We start from the raw sequence: 23,077 nt of genomic DNA, 5'->3' as shown, positions 1-23,077 counted from the left end.
TATTTTAAAAAGAGTTTATACTTAAATCTAACGACCAATACCCATCACCTTAAACAGAACCAAAGTTTAATGAAAAAATGTTCCCACTTCTATTAGTTTATTTAACATAAGATGAACATGAACTAATAAAAGATGACACAAGTGCAAAACATAAAAAGCTAGGTAAAAGATTTAGACTTGATATAAATTAGCCAAAAGAACAAACAAAGAAAATAGATGAATGAGCCAACCAGTTCAATTCATTCATTATTGTCTTGCTGCAAACAAGGTTTATTGTGTTCAAACTATCTCCTTCTAGTGTAACTTCTGTGATATCTATCACTCTCTAAGAGTATAAGTCGTTCCCCTGCCATTTCATCAATTGAAACTCGAAATCATCTGCACCAGTTGTGCTGATATTGGTCTGCATCATATTCTCTGTACCTGCACCAGTTGCGTGGATATTAATCTGCAGCATATTTTTCGTGCCTGCACCAGTCGTGCTGATATTGGTCTGCAGCATATTCTCTGTACCTTCAATATAGCTATCCATGTCCTCTCTGTCCTTCATCATAGCCTCCGGTAATGGGATGAACTCCAATGGACCTCGAGCCTTCAGATCTAAAACTTCCTCCCTCGCTTTGGTCCTATCCTTCAAAGGCGAAGCTTTTAACCACATTCCATACGGTGTTGCCTCCCCATTAATTGCACTAATACCTCCATACAGACAATCCTTATCAGTATGACCAATCAACCCACACTCGAAACAAATCATAGGAAGTCTCTCATACTTAAACACAACCCAAGCATCCTGTCCTGCCTTATTCTTTATCTTCTGCCATCTCCTTATAGGCTTCCTAATATCCATCAAAACTCGTACTCTAAACGATGTCTCCCACCCTACCTCATCAATCTCATCCACCTCTACAACCTCCCCTACCCTACTTGCAACAGCCTTAGCATCCTCAACCGTGTTACTATCAAAGGGCAAGTCATAAATCCTTAACCAAAACAAACAATGTGTAAATTCCACTTGCCAAGGTTGCTTGCCACTTTCGACTTCTTTAAGCACCAACAATTGGTTATCAAAGCACCATGGCGCGCCATCTTGTACCTTCTTCATGTCTTTCCAATGAAAGAATTGAAACATGAAGATATCATAGTCTAGATTTCGGATTACAACCCCGTTCGAAAGATTCCATACACTCTTAAGTGTTCTTTTCATGGCTTCTTTGTTAAATTTCTTGTTTGTTACAAGTTGTCCTAGTAAACATAAAGATAAACGAACATCCATCTTTGCACCTTCTACTCTAAGGTCTACGTACTCTTTTTCTTCAGGGGATATATTAAGGTTTTTCCAACGTGAAGATAAATCACCAGCCATGATTAATAATAATGCAAGGTCTTGGAGTTTTAATACTATGAAAATTGGGTGAGCAAAACTATAAACCCTACTTTGGAAGACTTTGTGTTGAGTGAAAACTACTAAAGATAAATAAAGTTAATTATTTGATTCCTAAATCTAATAACTTTACAAAAATATCATTTTTTTAGTTTTATATGATCTCCACAAGATCAATTAGGTTTGGGCTTGTCAACTGCATCTTTTATGTAGACCGGGTTTACAATAAGTTTACCATGCACGGATTTATAGATTTGTTAGTATTTGGAATGGATTGTTTTTTATTAGCATAATATTAATTAATTAGTATATATTATTAAATTGAACTTTTTTTTTTTTTTTTTGAAGGGGAATTAAATTGAACTTTTAATAGAAAAAGGTAACCTGAAGAATTAAAACATTGACTTGAACAACAAAAAGGTAAATAAACTTCGTAATAATTATATTATCATACAAAAATTGTACTTCTTACAAAAGTCTATCTATACCTTTGCACACTTGCCTTGGAGATCAAGAAAAGTGTTTAAATTAAAGGGTGGATTTAAAGACAAACCAAACAAGCAAGAGAATTTTTATTTACTGGTAGTTTCAAAGAAGAGCAAACGACTAATTTGGGAAGCATTGAAACTTAAAAGACAAGCATATTAGAGATTGAAGTCTCAAGGATGATAGGTGCAGAATGATTGAACCTTGTAACTAAGAATTTTAGTTGTTTCGCCAACACTTATATGAAACAATCTTCATTTTGAATATCAGATTCTTAAACTAAAATTACTGGTATCGATGTTATATTGATTGCATTTGCCTCTCATCAATGATCGTTGTATGATTAAGAGACTGCTATTTTGTCTGCGTCTCAGTTATACATTATCAACGAGGGAGCAGGGGGGCGGCTTGAGTTGCCTGATTGCCTTTGAGGTTCCCTATACCCAAATGACGTTCCTACGTAATCACGACATTTTTAAGTGTCACACTGTCACATGAATAAGATGATCTTTACAGCAAAATTTTTACTCTTAAAAAAAGCCAAAGAGGCGTGTTTCCTACGACAAAAATTCTTATAGCATCAGATTAACATATAATTATACTAAGCATAATCTCCTCAACAGTACAACTTGATGCTTCAGAAGGGTCTAAAGATGCCAACCTTTCTTTGATATACTACAGACCTAGAGTAGAAAGATTTATGGCAACAGCTCAGCAAGTCTCATCTGCAATGTACCATTTATATAGAAAGGATTTCAGCTGGACTCAGTTTTAACAGTAATAGCATCTCGGCTAGTCTCCTCACCAAAAGGTCAAAAGATCATATGTCGATCAGCGACTTCATTCTTCAGCAGCTACATTTCCCTCCTCCAATTGCCTCTGCTTCTCATGTTCCACTGAAAAAAGAGCAGATGGTTAAGCAATCATGCATTCATGCTATGAAGGCTTCTTGTTTGAACTAAATAATTTCTCATTCCTGACTCCTAACTAGCATATAATTATTTTGTATTTATGGGAAACAGATAAGCTACTAATAATTATCACATTTACTCTAATTAAAAGCAATATTCGGTAGGGAACTTGACACAAGTCCATATACCCACATTCTGAAGAAAAAAATTCAGGAAGTTTGCAACATCAATTGAAAAGCTAAATGACAAATTGACAAGCATGTCCATGTGTAAAATAGCTAAATAATTAAGGGCAAAGTACACAAATCGGATATGAATTGGATTATGACAAGAGGATCCTAAGACACACCAGGCACTTGAATGGACTCACTGTAACTACAGCCCCAAAGGTTAGATATGTATGATTGACCTCCTTGCACAAATACCTATGACCCAGTAATGGAAGCAATCCTCACTACCCTACAAAAATAACTCCTAAATTATACATCTAAAAATACCTAATAATCTTTTCTTTCTTTTTTTTTCCTCATAGGTAGGATGAAGGATTTTACAGACATAAAAGGGGTCATTAACCTCGTATCATAGTATAAACTTGGAAGTATAGAGATAGAAAACCCATTCGAGTTTAATCACAGTTGAGGCACTAAAACAAATTGCTCTATAATAATGCTCTATAGTGTGAGCAACTGAGCACAACTACTAGACATTTTTTAATCCATTAAAATATTTAGAAGATGACATGTTAGAAGCAAATAAGAAACCTACACATCAGCTTATGCAATGCCTTTTGTGTCCGCTTTTCTAGTTTATCTAGCTTCTTCTGCACATCCCTCCGGAGGTCCCAATTGGGTTTTTTCGGTGCAATGTTCAGAAAAGGATCCTGCATGCGCTTGCAATGTTAGCACGCTTCCATAAGAAAGTCAATGTACCATAAAAACTATTCCTAATCATGAGAATGATATATGGCAGATGTTCACAGAAGCTAACCTCTTTTTCTTCTGGCGGAGGAGCTGCAGCAACAGGATCCTCAAATTTTGGCAGTTCTGGTGCAGCAAGTTTACCCTCTTGTAGATGTTTGTCATGAGGAAGGTAATTTCGAAATTTCAAGCTAAGAACACTGCAAAAAGTAAGTTTCTACACTTCAGTATCTTAAAAGTTCTGAGAGCATCAAGCAGGACACAACGAATAACAGGTAACCAGTCATCTTAATCCAAGGAAATGGGTTCCTTAACCACTTTGTCAGATTTTTAGCTAATTGAGGTTCTAAAAGCACATCAGGTAGGACCGTAGGATACAGAAAAACATGAAATCTGGATTAAGGAACAGGATTATTTCACATTATTAACAATTTGTCCTCAAAAGGCCTGCAACAAAAGCACGGTGATAGAGCAAAAACCTATTGAGAGTAGTGATAACACTTAATAACCTGAGCTACAAGCTGAAACTAATTCTACCAACCTTAAAGCAGCCATTTCATTCAAACCATCACAAAGAACTCTCGTAAAAGGAACCAAAAAAAAAAAAAAAGTTGAATGACTAAAATTTTAGAATTAACAACCAATCATTCAGGTTCCTGGCCTGTAGACTGTACCATACTAACAGATCATGGCAAATGGCAATAGCAGGAAAGAATGTCAAGCTATGACTAACCTACAGATGACTACAATGGCAATAGCAGAAAAGAGTGTTAGGCTATGGCTCACATACAAGGTTACTGCAGATGACTACTCCTATTGTCTAACTCAAAGGCCAACCAGTTCAAGTTTGTTGTTTTAAGGGCCAAGTACAAGAGGCAGAATCTTGATAAGCTATTTTTTGTTTAAGAAGAGGGATCGGCTACTCAAATTAAATGGTAACCTTTTACAGTTTGCAGAGACGAAAGGAAACATAGTACCAGTGCATAAGTACTTGAGACTTCTTAACCAAAATTTCCTTGCAACTCTTCAATTTTGTAAAAGGCAAAATTGAAGATGAAAGGCATATTATGATAGGCATTAAGCGCGGGGAATAGAAAATGCGAAAAGGAAATGGAGCATAGCCTACCCGGGCTAACACTCTAATCATTCTCATACAGAGTTCATGTTCTATAGTAACTCACTTTATTGCCCCCAGCCCCCCACCATCCCCACATTAATCTTTAATACCACCACAACCATCACCAGATTCACCACGAATGTCACTTCTCTCAATATTGAAGCACCAATTTGCTCGAAAGCTTTGCATTCTACCATGACACAAAACTTCCAGTTCATTTTGCTAAAATTACCGTAATTGTTTGCCCTAGATTCCACTTCAATCCTCTAACTATACTTTTCTTCTTCTCAACAAAATCATCTCACCCTTCCACAAACTTTTCCCTAAAGCTCGAAATCAAATTCAATAATATACACCGGAATCATCTAACTATATGTCACTTCAATCCTCTAACTATACTTTTCTTCTACTCAACAAAATCATCTAACCCTTTCACAAACTTCTCCCTAAAGCTTGAAATCAATTTCAATAATATACACCGGAATCATCTAACTAGATGCCACTTCAATCCTCTAACTATGCTTTTCTTCTTCTCAACAAAATCATCTAACCCTTCCACAAACTTCTCCCTAAAGCTCGAAATCGAATTCAATATTATATATCAATCAAATAAGCTAAACAATTAGGGCACAAATTACACAATCACAAAAATATATCATTAGCTCAAAAAAAAGCATTATAATCAATGTAAAAGCAATATTTGATAGCAGAATAAGAATCAAAACCTGTCTTCATTGTTATCAGCATCTCCATCCTCAGAATTGTTTTTGGGTTGAGACGAATCTTCATCTGGGGTTTCGAAAAGCTCTTGAGCTGCTCTTAGAGCTCTCAGTCTCTCTCTCCTCTCTGCTGCTGCTTGTTCAATTGAATCTTCTTCTGCCGCCATTGAAGCTTGCTTCAACAAATTACTACGATAATCACAAATTGAGAATCAGAGAATTATAATTTTGATTGGGAAACTGCGGGAGAAAATTTATTGGAAGAACACAAATTCGGAAGCTGGTAAAGCAAAAATCCTAACCTTTAGAAGAATTTCTGTAATTAGGGTTTTGGTTTTTTTGAATTTGATTTGATTTAACAGGATTTTACGGTGGAAAAGAAGAACACTGATTCTGATTGTTATGACGGTCTTAACTTCTTAAGTGGTGAGGCTAAACCGCTAAACCAAACCAACACAGGTCATAGGACATTAGGACGTGGGTTAGCGACTAGTGAGCGTGTTTATAGTAAGATCGTACTAATAGTATTAATTATGGATGTTGATTAATATGTTTGGTTAAGTCGTATAAACAAACTACTCCGTAGCTAAGAACTCGGGAACAAATTACACGTGTGTTATTTATATATGTGTTCTCTAAACAGCTTAGAATATGAGCATTAGTGGTTAACTCAAATGAAATTAGATTTACCTTATATTAGAGTTAAAATAAAATAAGGTTGAACCAAAACACAAATAACAATTTTTTTGCTTTGCAGTTTCATGTTTGACAATTGGTGAACACCAAACTAAATATTTAGTAAACAAGTTGGTGATACAGGCTAATGTGACATTAAAACTTTCTCAACATATTTAGTAGAAAAGTAATTGTTCCAAATAGTTTTAATGTTTTATACTTCGTATATGATTTTTAAGCTAAATATGAATCATTCCAAGAAGCGATTTTTAATGGAATTTGGATTGAACCGGTCTGGAGATCGAACATTTTTATTTTGTAACTCGAATACTAGATCAGTTCTCGTTGATCATATTCTACCGATTATTTAGATAATTGAGTGAATTACTTACTTTGTAACTACTTGAACACATCTACCCTAGACGACAATTGTTAATTTGTTACGCAAGCACATTAGGTATCACTCAAAATTTAACTCACTTTCAAGACCCAAGATCATCGTCTTTTAAACACATCCGAATATACGATGAACCACAATTTATCCAAAAAGGCGGGTGTACGTTAATTAATTGTAAGACGGGTTAAAGTTATCATAAAAGTGTTTAAAGTTACCTTTACACTAGATAAGTTATTATTTTTCTAATAATAGTAAGTAATCATGAATCCATAAGAAATTACTTATTAAAATAAAATTCAATCCGGTGTACAATAATTATTGTACATCCATTATAAAGATAGCGTAAAGTGATTAAAAGTTACCCCTGAAATGAATAAAAGTTACCCCAATATGCGTAAAAGTAACCTAATTCAAATAAAAATTATTTATGCTTTATTAGTAAAGAATCACATTTTAAATGACTAATAATCAATTATTAGTGATTGAATGTAATTAAATTACCTTTATAAAACTTTTCTTGTTGTCTAATTATATAAAAATTGTATTATGTTTAAAGTTACCCAAAAAAGGCAAAAAGTTACCCTAAAATTAGCTAAAAGTTACCCTTATACTGCTCGATGTACACTAATATTAGTGTAAACCGGTTGTATACAAAAGTTTTTTATTAAAGTTACCCTCAAATTGTACAATAAAATTAATGTATATCCGCCTGATACAAGAGTACAAGATTTATTGTACCATGGATAGACGACTCAAAGACAATAGTAGAAGAAGTAGTAAAACTTCTAGATGCTCCACATCTTATTAGGGAAGCTTTACAAGAATTACAACGTGGTTAAATCACATGTGGAGTAAATAATAAATTGAGGGTAAATATTCAAAACCTAATTCTCAGAATTTGAAACGAGTAGCCAGTTCAAGTTTGAGCGGTGAGATGGAAACCCAAACTCCATGTATCGTCCAGAAGAATCTTCCCCAATTTTTCAAAACCCTAAATTCCGAATCAACCTCAATTCCGCCCAATTTCGCACCAATTGATTTAGATAATCCATCGTTTCATCCCTCTTCTTCACTCAACAACAGAAGGGCAAATCATCATCATCAAAAAATTGTAAGTAATGATGTTTTAATTTTCGAAATTGATGATCGTAAGAATGGTAATTCTAAGGACAAAGCTAGTACCTCTGTTTCTGGAAATAATGTAATTGAGTTGAATGATGACGATTATGGCGATAATGGTGTTGTTGTTGATGATAATGATGATGATGATGATTGTGTTTTTGTGAAAAGAGAGATTAATTTGACGCCTAAAGGTAATCATAAGAAAGACCCAATTTGTGTTGAGGAATTGAAGGACATTAAACCTAAATTGGGTAAAAAGAATTCGATTGTTGTTGATGATTATGATTCAGTACAATGTGTTGATGATTATGATGATGATGAAGATGAAATTAGGATTATCAATGTGAGGCCTTCTAGTAGGCCGTTGTTGTCGTCAGCTTCTTTGAGGAAGAAGAGAAAACCCTTTAGTGGTCCGTCGATTACTGAAGTAGGTGAATCGTCTGGGTCGAAATTTGAGGTAGATGATGAAATGGTGGCTGAAATTGAACCTATTGAAATTATGTTTCTGTGTGAAATTTGTGCTGACTCTAAGCCCCAAAAGGAGGCTTTTAAGATAAAGGGTTGCTCTCATTCGTATTGCTCCGATTGTATGAAAACATATGTTGCTTCGAAGCTTCAAGACGGTGTTTCTATAATTAATTGCCCGGTTCCTAGTTGCTCTGGAGTATTAGAGCCAGAGTATTGTAGGGATATACTCCCATTTGAGGTTTTTGCTCGGTGGGGCAATCTTTTGTGTGAGTCTGTGATACTGGCCACGCAAAAGTTCTATTGCCCGTTTAAGGATTGCTCGGCATTGTTGGTTGATGACGGGTTTGAGAAGGTGACAATGTCTGAGTGCCCAAGTTGCTTTAGATTGTTTTGCGCGCAGTGTAAGGTTGGATGGCATGCAGACATTGAATGTGCTGAGTATCAATCTCTGAATAAGGATGAGAGGGAGAAGGAGGATATCATGTTGAGGAAACTTGCTAAGATTAAGAACTGGCAAAGGTGTCCCAAGTGCAAGTACTATGTGGAGAAGTCAGAGGGTTGCCTCTATATGAAATGCAGGTAATTTGCCCTTCTAAACTCCCATTTATTGCCCCATTGTTTTGATCTATCCTTGCTGTTTCATGAGAGATGATAAATTTTCTTCTAGGCAGCAACTCGTTCGAAATTGGAGTATTACCAATTTCCATGGCATTGTAGAACCAATACTAAATTCTTTTGGAACAATTGATCCAATAATACTTAACCTCTACACCTATAGTGCATATGAATTGTTTGTTTGTGCTTTTGTTAGTCAAATGGGGTCCGAAGGAAAGATGTCCTTATTATTGTTTCCTCTTCATTAATTTGTGATAACAATCTTCAGAAAGAAATTCTTCGGATGTATCTTTATGAGCCATGCTACTCTTTTATTCTGGCTTGATATTGGATGTGCATAGAGTTGCTGAATTTTACCAATCTGCGGTTGTAAACATTGACTGGTTGATTCTTTCTGAAGACCCAAAACTATATTTCTTGCTGTCCAGCCCAATTGTTATCAAAATCAAGTTCATTGAGCTTTAGGCTATAGAAATCTATGTTAGTCTTATCACTCAATGATTGAATGTTTTAAACTCTTAGAGATGAAATCCTATTTCAAACTATCAGCCTTGTAGCTATATTTTGTTGGCTACATGGTGGCAAGACAACTGATGTTTGTATTGTATATACCTCCTCCCTATAGACATATCTTGAGTCGTGATAATTGATTAGTTGTTAGAAGTTTTGATGCTGAATAGTTGACACATATTGGATAAGAAAACTTGATTGAAGTATTTGGAGTTTTATCCTAAATTAAGGAGCTGCCATACCATACTTAAACATGGATATTATATGATTTTCTTTCATTCAGGTTCTGGCTATATTGTTTTATTATTAGTAGAAAAGAACCGCTTTGTGAATCAACATTGTCAGTCATTCTCATCTTAGCTCTTTTCTATCTGCAATTCCGCGTCATTGTTTTATATCATTCCTTGTCATGGCTCTTTGCTATCTGCATCATTACTCTTACTCCATTTTCCCCTCCATTTGAACACAGGTGTGGAGTTGCCTTTTGTTACAGGTGTGGTAACATTAACACTGACCATACGTACCATAACTGTAAAAACTGTGGGCGGTAGTCTTCGGGATTGTTGATTGTAGAGGAACAGGTTTGTTGCTGATCCTTATTTTCATAAACACCCCCCCCCCCCCCCCCCCAAATAACCCACCCAACCCCACCAGGCTGATTTTTGAGTTTAATTTAAAGTGTAATATTTGGCTGCCTTGTCCAACTTATTTGAAGTTGATGCTACATTAGACTCCTTTGTGAGCTCTACAATTTGTCATCTAGTTAATCTTTTTTTCTCATGTCCACTTGCTTGCAAAATACATCCCCTTCACCATTCTGCTAAGTGCTAACAACACTGGTAAGAGTTGTACGTATTTGTCCAGCTTTCAGTTTTTATGTAAATGCTTATAATTGCAGCTTCACTGTTCACAATCAAATAAACACTGATAAGAATTGCAGTTTTTAAAATACACATAGCTCGTAGAAGGGAGAATGATAAAAGTATGAAATTACTTATATGGTTTCAGAAGTATGATAAATGTTAGTATAGAATTTGGGTAACAACTGGATTAGTTTTTTGTTTTCTCTATTATTATTATTATTATTGTTATTGTTATTGTTATTGTTATTGTTATTGTTATTGTTTGTTGTGGTGGCAGTCGTGGAAAGGAAGGAGAAAGGCAGCAAACATTGAGGATAGCATAGGAATTTTTGTTGTAGTGGTGACAGTCGTTGAATTTTTGTTGTAGTGGTGACAGTCGTTGAATTTTTGTTGTAGTGGTGACAGTCGTTGAAATGAAGGGGAAAGACTGCAAAAATTGAGGATAGCATAGGGAGGTGGCAGTGAGGGCGTGAGCAAGAGAGAGGTGAAGGTGAAAAGTAGTGGGCGAAGGGAGGGGGTAAAGGGAGAAAGATGGAGGTTATGGGGAGTTCAGATAGTAGGGCTAATCTAAAAGTGAGAAGAAGCTGTGATTTTCTAGATTCACGGAGTCTTATCATTATTCATTATTCAATCTGTTCTTGAGGGGATTCTAGAAACAGGTCATATGTGTGATTTTCAAAATTTAATACCGAAGATCATGCATATGTTTGCTCCATATCTTCAAGTTGTTAAAAAAAGCTGTGTTTGATCGATAATTCATTTTAAACTAATGATAATGTTTGTCATTCCTTAACCCTTGTTTCTTTTGGACATTGCAGATGTGGACTTGCTACCAGTGCTTTCAATGAGCTTCTTTCCAAAGGAATTTTGTAATTAAATTGTTTAGATTTAGGGTATTTAGAAACATGATGCGTAACTAACTAACTATCCAATGTTTCTTTGATTATCTGTAACTACTCTTTCAGTGAGTTTCTGGGCGAGATGTTCCAGTTTCCACTATCTCAAATCCCCATTCATGACCAAATTTACGAGCTGGTTCTGTATATTGCTACTTAGTCTGTCTTTAACGGGCATGTTTGTCAAATTTGATCATGTCAATTACTTGTATTATAGAAACAAAGGTAATACGGAGTAATTGAATGGTGCGGAAATTTAAAATAGAAACGAATGTATATTTTAGTTAAATATTAAGATGGTAAGACATCTTGTTGGGAGATTCCTCTACTTTAAGAAGCTAAGCGTGCAACTTTAGATGGAACTAGATTTAGTTGGAGTTAAACTTTGGTAAATCAGGTGGGGTGTACTTAAAAAAAAATAAAAAAAATAGAATATTGTATGACTATCGATATTACTAAGAATAAAAAATATTTACAAACCAATAGCAAAAGCAATCTATCAAACCAAGTAACAATTTTTTATTTTTTTTTAAGAGGGAAAGGATGGGAAGCGAGATTGAGGGATACATAGTCTTTCATTTGGATAATAAACGATGAAGGAAGAAAATTGGAGGGGAAAGAAATGGAGGATCAAATTGCAAGAAATTGATCTCTTCAACAATTGAGAGATTTGGAAGGAAAACTTTTCATTCTTCCTTTCTTTCCCCTTCCCTTACCACAATACCACCCCTTCTTTTCCTCCCCCCTAATCTATCCAAACACACCAATTTCTCAACTTGACAAGATGACATTTTTGTAAATGAGAGAAATTGTATGAATTTTTTAATAATGTATTTTTTTTTTCTTTTCTGTTCTTTTCTTTTTTTAATAACTAAAACCCTAACAATTATGGGAGGAAAGAAGGGTATGATTAAGGGAAAGGTTGGATCCTTCTCTACTAAAGACCTTCACCATGTTCGATTTTCCCATAGAAGTTTCTTAGTTTCTCATTAACCTTCTTTGGCTCTCCATTGAATACTTGTGTTTTTTTTAATTGAAAATAGAGAAAATTTAGACAAAATTACAACATTAATCCAACTTATTAATTGAAATTTATGAATTTGCCCCTTTGTGAAGCATATAATGTTTCTCGAGTTGAGAAACTTGTATTTTCTAAAAAATATAGTCGATAGTCAATTGGAATAGTAAACAACCATTGAACTTAATACGAAGTATATCTTATCAAGACTATAGTGAACAACCATTGAACTTAATATATCTTATAAAAACAAGTTATTTAAGTTGTAAATTGAACCCTTGTATTTTTTATTAAACCGTATTAAAACTTACATACACTTTTATTTCAATATAAATGCCCTAGTTTGACTAAAACATTTGCTAACAAAAACTTTAACCAATAATATTTTTAAGGATTTTGCTAATGAACGCCCCGCGGCGTTGAATAAGCATTTAAAATATTACTTAAAATGATATTAATTTGGGAAAGCAAGACAAAATCACGTGTCGATCGGTATATATAATTAATGTTAATTTTAATTTAATCTCTTTTTTTATATATAGAAAGTTTATCCAACGCCCTAACGCCCCCGGGGCGTTCGTTAGCTTTTACCTATTTTTAATTTTAATTTAATCTTTTTTCTTTTAGAAAGCTTATCCAATGCCCCAACGCCCCCGGGGCGTTCGTTAGCTTTTACCTAACAAGAAGAATGTATATTAATTTTATATATAAAATCACAAACAGTGGTCAAACTAATTTATGTAAATATTGTAACACCCCAATAATTCTCTCTTTAAACCTGTGAGGACCCTGAACAATATTCAAGAGAATTACTGGCGTGCTACCGCCACGTGTTCAAACGTTAAGGCTTTATCAGAAAATAGCAGCGAAAAAACTAAATCAGTTATAAATAAGTTTCAAAACCAACGAATGAAACTAAATTAAGTCATACAACTTGGAACCATTAAGGCCCTTATTCAAAACCCAATAAAAGTAGTAAGTGATTAAATTCAGTGTTCAAATAAATTCAAACCCAAAAGAAATAGTGTCGAATAAAATCGAATTAAAATAAATTCAAACTTGCAAAAGAAATAAAATGCAAACAACGAACTCTCTACTCAAGATCCCACTGCACAACCCTGATGAATGCTGCATGTGTAAGAACCTGTGGTAATTCTGCTCCCCAACATTACAAGTGTAAAAATTGGATCGTCACAGGGTCATTGAAAGGCGAAGACCATGACCAAAGAAAGACACACAAAGCACGCAATCAGCAAAACTGTGTACATACAAGCTGCAAAATAAATTAAGAAATCCATAACATGCTACTAATAATCAATCATCATGCATCATTAAATTATAGACTCAACACACGACTCAACTATTTATATTACTAAGACTCCATTAATTAATAATAGGTAAATCATTATTTTTATTCATTGGATTACGCAATAGACAAGGTTGTCCAACCCATGCTCCATTTGGAACATCAATAAAAGAAAAACCCCATGCCTCCTTTCAGAAACATCAATAAACATCCAACGACCATGTAACACCCCAATAATTCTCTCTTTAAACCTGTGAGAAACCTGTAAATAACCTGAACAAATCCAAGAGAATTACTGGAGTGCTACCGCCACGTGTTCAAACGTTAAGGCTATTACAGAAGTTAGCAGCGGAAAACCAAAACAGTTTAAATAAACCTCAAGCAAAGTATTACAAGTTGGAACCTTTAAGGCCCTTATTCAAAACCCAAAAGCATAAGTAAGTAATTAAAATTCAGTGTTAAAACAAACTTAAACCAAAAGAAATGGTGTCAAGTGGAAACGAGTTAAATAAAATCAAACTTGCAAGAAATGCGAAAATAAGCAACCAACTCTCTACTCAAGATTCCACAACCCTGATGAATGCTGCATGTGAGAGAACCTGTGGTTATTCTGCTCCCCAATATTACAAGTGTAAAAATTGGATCGTCACAGGGTCATTTGAAGGCGAAGGCCATGACCAAAGAAGGACACACACACAAAAGCACGCAATCAGCAAAGCTGAGTACATACAAGCTGCAAAGTAAAATAAGGAAGTACTTAACATGCTACTAATAATCAATCATACGCATCATTAAATCACAAACTCAACATACGACTCGATTATTTAATTTATTAAGACTCCACTAGCTAATAGTAGCTAACTCATTTCAATTTATTCATTGGATTTAGCAATAGACAAGGTTGTCCAACCCATGTCCCATTTGGAACATCAATAAAGAAAAACCCCATGCCTCCTTTCGGAAACATCAATAAACATCCAACGACCACGGGCGCGACTCCGTGACCGTAGTTAGTATGAGATCTCACCTAACTCCTAGTTTTGAAAAAGTATTTGAAATAAGAGACTCGTAGATCAGACGGCCTCGAGAAAAGTACACGGCTAATACCCCATGTACCCCAACCCCTGATTGTCATTACTCCAGAAGTGCACCAATCCAGAGTTTTATTGCTCATCCATCTTGCACTTTACGTGATTTACAGGTTTAGACTTGGTGATGACTCATATGCATAACAATTCAATCATTCCAATATCAATTCAATCAAGTAAAACAACTTTTCAATTTCAATTCTTGATTTATTAGTGGCAAGCAACATTTATTATTTATTCCTTTACTACCTCGGTGTATAAACACCTTGAGTGCATAAGGCACCCCAAACTCTTAACCTTGTCTTATAAGACATGAACCATTCATTTACTCATCCTATTTCATTAAATCATGAATGAGTAATAATTAAATCATTTCACCAATCACATACCTTTGCCTCTAAGCACACTTTGCATAATTAGAACATAACCAATAATTACAATAAGGAATAGTGCACGTCAAAGGAAATTCACAATGTATAACCAAACAATTTAACCCAGTCATCCCTAGACATGATACTAAGTTCTCGATCCATCCTTATACATGCACCTAAAAGCAAGGTTTTGTAACTTGTACGTACCTTGAGTAAACAATTCGATTGGCCACTTTAAAGACTAGAAATCACCTTCTACAAAGTCCTCTCCTAAACCAAATAATAAGGAATAAATCAATACCCAAGCAAATAAATTTACAGCAATACTAAATTACTTTAAAACCTCTTAAATCGTCAAAACAAAGCCTTTAAATTGTCCCCAATAGCCATTAGTAGTAATATAACATTCCAACTATAAGTTTATATGTCAAAATTATGAAAATATAGTGTATAATATAAAATTCCAGCAAGTTCAATTCACCAGAATATGCTGAAAATTTACTTTATTAGTAGTTTTTGCAATTCAAATAATCTATACTCATCATATTTCATAAATAGTTGTTTAAAACATAAGGAAGCATACTAGACCTTTATTTTTGACTCAAAACTAATAAAAATCAGATTATATAAAATCTGAAAAATAAATTAAATTGCAAGATTCAAGCTTTTAAAGATCTACATACATAAATCAATAACTATAATAGTATATTTCACATTAAAACCTTAAAATCCTTCAAATAAACAACCTAAAAGTCCAATTTCACAAGATATATAATCTGAAAATTAATTTTAATTGTAAAATTGTGGGTTTTACAATTATGAAATCATAGTATTTCTAATTAACTTGCTTAACACGTTTTCAAGCCCTAAAACATGAAAAATCAATGTTTTAAGCCCTAAAATATACAAAATACATAATCTGAAATTTTATTTAATAATCTAGATATACAAAATCCATAAATTTATAATCTTTTATAATCTAAACATACTATCAAACCATAATAATATAATTTAGAACAAGAATTTTAATTAAAGCTTAAAACTTTTAAACAATTAAATAAGATAATAAAACAATAAAAAGAAATAAAGGAAGAAGAGGGCAAACGGCAGCAAGGTGGCTGGGCGGCGGTGTTGCGGCGGTCAGCAGGGTGGCCGGAGGTGCAGGCGGCGGTGAGCAGGGTGGCCGGAGGTGCAGCAGTAAGCAGCTTCAAGTTTTGTTTTTTTTTTTTTTTTTTTTTTTTTCTCTTGTGAAGACGTGAAGAGGAGGAAAGAAAGTGAGGGGAAATAAGGGTTTTGGGTTTTATATATTTTGTGGGCTTGATCTTCAAAATCAAGTAGGAGTGGGAATTGTATTTGGGCTTGAATAAAAGTTTAGGCTCTCTTTATTCAAATTTGGGCTACAACACCACTTATAATAAGGATTTCAATTATATTGGTGCTTAATAATCTAATATAGTTAAAATAAATTTTGCATATAATAATTTTATTTAATGAAAACAAAGTAAAATATTTATTTAAATATAAAGAAATATAATAATTTTATTCTAAAAAAATATGGGGGATTACAATCTACCCCTCTTAAAAGAAGTTTCGCCCTCGAAACTTAACCCAAAAACCATAATTTCTCCAAAACCGTTCAAACTTTATGTGTTTTGTATTGCTGTAAATTGCTTGCTTCTTAACAAACACACTTAACAAATCGGACTTTGTACTCAATGAACTCATATTTGGCTTAAGTGTACATACTTTTTATTGTATGTAAACGCAATAATAATGCATAATGATAACCAAAAACATGCAAAAACGTGCAAAATCAAGCAATAAATGGTATAATTAAGGTAAAAGCGCGAAATTACATCGCATTCTTCCCCCCTCAAAAGAAAAGAGTTACGCCCTCGTAACTCACCTCGTCAAATAACTCGGGATACTTCTTCCTCATTTCTTCCTCGGCCTCCCAAGTGGCTTCTTCATATTCCTGATTAGACCAAAGGACCTTCACTATCTTCACATCTTTGTTTCTAGTACTGCGCACTTTGTGATCTAGTATCCTTACTGGTCTTTCCTCATAAGTTAGAGACTCATCTAATTGAATAGTCTCTGGTTGTAAAACATGAGTTTCACTAGGCACATACTTCTTTAGCTGGGAAATGTGGAACACATCATGCATTTTCTCAAACTCCATTGGCAAAGCCAATCTGTAAGCCACGTTTCCCACACGTTGTAGGATTTCATATGGCCCCACATACTTAGCACTAAGTTTCCCTTTCTTGCCAAATCGCATCACACCTTTTGTTGGAGAAACTTTCAGAAAGACCTTGTCCCCAACATTAAACTCATCATCTCTTCTCTTTAAGTCAGCATAACTTTTCTGTCTATCTTGTGCTGCCTTGATACGCGACTGGATTAGTCTCACCTTGCCCACCATATCCTCAATGAAATCTGTACCCAAAGTAACCCGTTCACTGTAGTCATTCCAGCAAACTGGACTTCTGCACTTCCTTCCATATAGTGCTTCAAAAGGTGCCATCTTGATGCTTGCATGGTAACTGTTATTGTAGGAGAATTCTATCAAAGGTAGGTGATCCTCCCAATTTCCTTGGAAATCTAAAGCACAAGCTCGTAACATATCCTCCATAGTTTGGTTTGTTCTCTCAGTCTAACCATCCGTTGCAGGGTGAAAAGCAGTACTCATCTTCAATGTTGTCCCAAGGTTCTCCTGCACTTTTTGCCAAAACTTTGATAGAAACCTCGAATCTCTATCTGACACTATGTCCTTAGGAACTCCATGCAACCGAACTACATTCTTCACATAGACACTTGCTAGCTGCTTCTTTTTCCAGGTCTCTTTGATAGGAATGAACATCGCTGACTTAGTAAGTCTGTCCACAATCACCCAAATCGTGTCATTCCCAGAACGAGTCTTGGGTAGGCCTGTCACAAAGTCCATGGATATAGAATCCCACTTCCATTCCGGTATCTCCAAGGGTTGTACTTTTCCCATGGGTCTCTTGTGATCTATCTTCACCTTCTGGCACGTCAGACACTTGGATACAAACTCAGCTACCTCTCTCTTCATATTCGGCCACCAATAGAACTCTTTCAAGTCCTTATACAACTTATCTCCCCCGGGGTGAACTGAATAAGGTGTATTATGGCACTCCTCCATGCTTTTTCTTTTAATCTCCTCGCACTTCTGTGGTATACACCATCTCTCTTTATATCTCAGACTCCCATCTTCATGAATCTTGAATTCAGTCTCCGCACCACTAGTCACCCGATCCCTAATCTTTTGAAACGACTCTTCCTCCAGTTGTCTTTCTCTAATCTCCTCAAATATGGTAGGTTGGATGGTTAAAGCACTCAGTAATCCCTCTAACTCTCCTTGATTGATAACCTCAAGGTTCAATCTCCTCATATCTTCACACAACTCATTGGCCACAATTAAAGCATTGACATTATGACTCGACTTTCTGCTAAGGGCATCAGCAACTACATTTGCCTTTCCCTCATGATACTGAATGTGGACATGGTAGTCTGTGAGGTACTCTAGCCATCTACGTTGCCGCATATTCAAATGATCTTGGGTGAAGACGTACTTTAGGCTCTTATGGTCTGTGAAGATCTTACAAGAAACACCATAAAGGTAGTGCCTCCAAATCTTCAAGGCAAACACAACAGCTGCAAGCTCCAAGTCATGGGTAGGGTAATTTACCTCATGTTTCTTCAGTTGCCTCGATGCATATGCGATCACCTTTCCATTCTGCTGTAATACACATCCCAAACCATGCTTCGAAGCATCACTATACACTTCGAATCCTTCTCTCCCATGAGGTAATACTAGCACTGGTGCAGTGGTCAATCGCTCTTTGAGGGTTTGAAAATCTGACTCACAACTCTCATTCCACTCAAACTTGCTCTGCTTCTTCATAAGGGTAGTCATGGGTCTAGCTATCTTCGAAAAATCCTTAACAATCCTTCTGTAATACCCAGCTAATCCCAAGAAACTACGAACATCAGTCACATTCTTAGGTGTTGGCCACTCACTTACTGCCTTAATCTTCGCAGGATCCACAGATACACCCTCTTTCGAAATGTAATGCCCCAAAAATGCAACTTTCTCCAACCAAAAATCACACTTAGAAAACTTAGCATACAACTTGTTCTTTCTAAGTGTTTCAAGGGTAGTTCTCAAGTGCTCAGTATGTTCTTCCTCATTCTTCGAATACACCAAAATGTCATCAATGAATACAACCACAAACTTACCCAAATACTCATGAAACACTCGGTTCATCAAGTCCATGAATATGGCCGGTGCATTGGTTAACCCAAAAGGCATGACAGTAAACTCATAATGCCCATATCGAGTTCTAAAGGCTGTCTTTGGAATGTCTTTATCTGCAACCTTCAACTGATGATACCCCGACCTCAAATCAATCTTCGAAAACACACTTGCCCCCTTCAGCTGGTCAAACAAGTCATCTATCCTAGGTAAAGGGTACTTATTTTTCACAGTCACATTATTCAGCTCTCTGTAATCAATACATAGCCTCAAGCTTCCATCCTTCTTTTTCACAAATAACACAGGTGCTCCCCAAGGTGATGCACTAGGCCTAATGAACCCCCTTGTCTAACAACTCCTGTAATTGAGCCTTTAGCTCACTCATCTCAGCTGGTGCCATCCTATAAGGTGCTTTTGAGATAGGTGCAGCTCCTGGGACTAAATCAATGGTAAACTCAAGTTCCCTCTTAGGTGGCATTCCTGAAATCTCTTCTGGAAAAACATCTAAAAACTCATTCACAATGGGTACATCCTCCATCCGCCTACTCTCACTCATACTCAAATCTTGGACACAGCAAAAGTACAATGGACATCCCTTACTCACTAGCTTCTTGACCTTCAAAGCAGAAATGATCCCAAAACCCTTAGGCTTCCCTAAACGTCTATATGACACCGTCTTACCCAAAGGATCTCTCAACTGCACCCTCTGCATCTCACAGTCTATCTTGGCCTTGTACGAGCTCAGCCAATCCATCCCCAGAATTACATCCAAATCCCCTAGATTAAACTCAATAAGGTTCGAAGGGAAGATAGCTTCTCCTATTTTCAAAGGCAAGCCTTTGAATACTCTATTACAATGGACAAGTTTGCCAGTAGGCAGACTAACCGACACATCAACATGACTGGACTCAGTTAAGTTTAATTTGCGCACAACAGAAGTAGAAATGAAAGAGTAAGCTGCTCCAGAGTCAAACAAAGTGTTGACAGAGGCAGATTGAATAGAAAAAGTACCAGTAACTACATCTGAGGACCTCTCAGCTTCTCCCTTGCTCATCACAGTCAAGCGTCCGGGAGTGTTGTTTCTTGTCTGGTAACCATTGTTGTTGTTGCCTGAGTTGTTGCTGTTGTTGCCAGATCTGTTGTTGTTGTTGCCTCCATTGCCGAACTTCCCATTCTGACCATTTCCAAACTTCCCATTCTGACCGTTTCCCCTGTTCCCCTGGTTGTTGAAGTTGTTAGGCCTCTGTTGAGTGTTCCCACCATTCCCACCATTTCCCTGTTGTTTCTGTTTGGTGTAACACTCATATTCCCTGTGCCCCTTCTTGTTACAGAACCGACAAGTCACTAAATTCCCATCACAATCTCTCCCAGGGTGGTTTCTCCTACACCTCTTACAATGGTAGGTTCTCTCTCCATTGCTAACAGTAGAAGAGTTGCTAGCAGTTTGGTCACCTCTATCAAATGAGTTCCCATTCCTAGGCCTCTTATAGCTACTTTGGTGCTCTGGTCTCCCAAAGTCCTTCCTCTTCTCCCCGGCCTTGGCAGTCTCTCCCACACTCTTAGAATTTAGGTGGTACATGTGGGCAGCTCTTTCATATACCTTGTCTAGGGTTTTAAATACCTTCCCCGCTAGGTCTTTTTGCAGTTGGTTAGTTAACCCTTGCTCAAATCTCTGAGCCTTCAGCTCCTCAGTGGGTACTACTTCAGGGGCAAACCTAGCAAGTGCTATAAACTTGTTATAATACTCAGAGATTGTCATCTGCCCCATTTCCAGGTTTATGAACTCTTGGGCTTTTTGTTTCTTTAGGAAAGGAGGGTAGAATTTGTCTCTCAAAGCGGTTTTGAATACCTCCCACCCAAAGTTAGGTTTGGCTTTCACTAGCTCACAGTTATCTCTCCACCAAATGTCAGCTTCATCCTTAAGATACATGGCTGCTTGATCCACCTTCAAATTATCAGGGCAGTTCAGTGCCACAAACAATTTATCAAACTCACGTATCCAGTTCTCTAAGAAGGTGGGGTCAGCACCTCCCTTGAACACTGGGGGTCTCACTTGTGCTAGCTTCTTGAACATTTCTGCCTGGGGGTCAAGTTGATCCCCTCGGTTTTGGTTCAGATTCTCTGCCAACATTCGGATGGCTTCAGCAAGGGCGGCGTTATTGGCCATTGTAGTTTTACGCCTGTAAATATAGGGACATCATACTCTAGTTCAAATACCATACGCATATACTCACAGAATCATCATAATAAATATCACGTATATTGGTTCAAAAGGGCACCTTGCTTTGCACCCCTTTGTCCCAAGTAGAATCATACAAATATAAACACAATTCACACCCAAATTCAAGTAAAGTTAAGAAAAATAATCCCCATACCACGTCACTCTTACTAGCTTGATAATAACCAAAGGAAATATCTTAAAATCTTTATTTCACTAACTTTAACTTTCTTTGGCTCACAAATATTAGTAAAATGAAACTTCTAATATAATAATGACTTTATTATAACTTAAATAAAAGTATGAATCCCAAAGAACAATAACTCTATAGCTTTAGCTACTTATTTAAATTAATCATCTAAAGCATACTATAATAAAGTTCTAATAACTATTATTAATGGCAAGTTGCCTTATTCATGCTAACTCTACTCTAAAAAAAAAATATCTCAAGGTATCACATTGCTGTTCCTATCTTTCTTTTCATCATAGTTATTGACATCAAAATCGGGATCCTTTTCATCATCTGAATCTTCAATAGTTATGTACTTGTGAAGCGGATTAGGATTCCTAGTAGCTCTTTTTCCCGCATTTGGATCTTCCAGTGGTGGTTGTAGCCATTCAAGGTCATCCTCATCTGGAAAGTCAATAAGGGTATAGTCCTTGAACATTCTGTCATAAGTGTTAATCTTATGCTTCTTATTCTTCGCAGTTTTAAACTCATGTAAATATTGGTAGTCTTCCTCATCAGGATTATCTAGCGTCATAGTCCTTTCGTACCTCTCTAAGGTATCTTCACTTCGCACATCATTCTCATCCTCAGACATAACAATAGGGTTGTTCCTAGTAGCATTATTCGTGCTTCCAGACGTGCTTACTGAATCACTCATCTCCTTTCTACGTCATCCCAACGCAACCAACATACAAAAGCATAACACAAGCACATCACAAAAAAAAACATCAATTAAGGCATTAATTACTAAATGTTAGATAAATAAGGAAAATGACACTCCAAATGACAATAAAATGTAAAGATATGTATGGAATATGCATGCATTCCCTTCTTAAGTCTACCCAAAGCTCACCAAGTAGACGAAATAAACTTCAAAATCATTTTAGATAAAACGTTTCAAACATACCAAGTTTCGAAAAATCACTTTAGCCTTTGAACTTAAATCCTCAATGTTAATTAGTTAGGCGCCTAAGACATGTTAAGCTAATTAGCTTTAGTGGTAATTAAATCTAAACCTAAGCTCCCAGATACCACTTTGTAACACCCCAATAATTCTCTCTTTAAACCTGTGAGAAACCTGTAAATAACCTGAACAAATCCAAGAGAATTACTGGAGTGCTACCGCCACGTGTTCAAACGTTAAGGCTATTACAGAAGTTAGCAGCGGAAAACCAAAACAGTTTAAATAAACCTCAAGCAAAGTATTACAAGTTGGAACCTTTAAGGCCCTTATTCAAAACCCAAAAGCATAAGTAAGTAATTAAAATTCAGTGTTAAAACAAACTTAAACCAAAAGAAATGGTGTCAAGTGGAAACGAGTTAAATAAAATCAAACTTGCAAGAAATGCGAAAATAAGCAACCAACTCTCTACTCAAGATTCCACAACCCTGATGAATGCTGCATGTGAGAGAACCTGTGGTTATTCTGCTCCCCAATATTACAAGTGTAAAAATTGGATCGTCACAGGGTCATTTGAAGGCGAAGGCCAT

At 36.0% G+C, this 23,077-nt stretch overlaps 3 protein-coding genes across 3 annotated transcripts; 1 reads left to right on the top strand and 2 right to left on the bottom strand.

The window, feature by feature from the left end:
* Positions 1-325: 325 nt before the first annotated feature.
* On the bottom strand, positions 326-1,363 carry LOC145636604 (uncharacterized). Its single transcript, XM_081688178.1, has one exon. The coding sequence runs from the start codon at positions 1,361-1,363 to the stop codon at positions 326-328; it is 1,038 nt and encodes a 345-aa protein (XP_081544304.1).
* Positions 1,364-2,376: 1,013 nt separating this feature from the next.
* On the bottom strand, positions 2,377-5,988 carry LOC145634477 (uncharacterized). Its single transcript, XM_081685900.1, has 5 exons — positions 5,834-5,988; positions 5,538-5,720; positions 3,766-3,895; positions 3,544-3,658; positions 2,377-2,763 (listed from the first exon to the last, which is right to left on the bottom strand). Exons 2-5 carry the CDS (start codon positions 5,696-5,698, stop codon positions 2,708-2,710), a joined length of 462 nt encoding a protein of 153 aa, XP_081542026.1. The 5' UTR covers positions 5,699-5,720; positions 5,834-5,988; the 3' UTR covers positions 2,377-2,707.
* Positions 5,989-7,513: 1,525 nt separating this feature from the next.
* Positions 7,514-11,236, top strand: LOC145634476 (uncharacterized). The gene is made up of 3 exons (XM_081685899.1): positions 7,514-8,772; positions 9,788-9,899; positions 11,000-11,236. The coding sequence occupies exons 1-2, from the start codon at positions 7,538-7,540 to the stop codon at positions 9,867-9,869; spliced, it is 1,317 nt and encodes a 438-aa protein (XP_081542025.1). The 5' UTR covers positions 7,514-7,537; the 3' UTR covers positions 9,870-9,899; positions 11,000-11,236.
* Positions 11,237-23,077: the final 11,841 nt, after the last annotated feature.

Source organism: Chenopodium album, chromosome 6, assembly GCF_948465745.1.
Source record: "Chenopodium album chromosome 6, dcCheAlbu1.1, whole genome shotgun sequence".
NCBI lineage: Eukaryota > Viridiplantae > Streptophyta > Magnoliopsida > Caryophyllales > Amaranthaceae > Chenopodium > Chenopodium album.
The sequence above is the reverse complement of the archived record's forward strand: the minus strand, read 5'-3'. Positions and strand labels throughout refer to the sequence as shown.

Coding starts and splice junctions, on each gene's coding strand:
- LOC145634476 (XM_081685899.1), top strand. CDS start 7,538: ATGGAAACCCAAACTCCATGTATCGTCCAGAAGAATCTTCCCCAATTT. Junction 8,773..9,787: donor TGCCTCTATATGAAATGCAG/GTAATTTGCCCT, acceptor ATTTGAACACAG/GTGTGGAGTTGCCTTTTGTT.
- LOC145636604 (XM_081688178.1), bottom strand. CDS start 1,363: ATGGCTGGTGATTTATCTTCACGTTGGAAAAACCTTAATATATCCCCT.
- LOC145634477 (XM_081685900.1), bottom strand. CDS start 5,698: ATGGCGGCAGAAGAAGATTCAATTGAACAAGCAGCAGCAGAGAGGAGA. Junction 3,659..3,765: donor CTCCGCCAGAAGAAAAAGAG/GTTAGCTTCTGT, acceptor AAGCGCATGCAG/GATCCTTTTCTGAACATTGC. Junction 2,764..3,543: donor GGCATTGCATAAGCTGATGT/GTAGGTTTCTTA, acceptor CTCTTTTTTCAG/TGGAACATGAGAAGCAGAGG.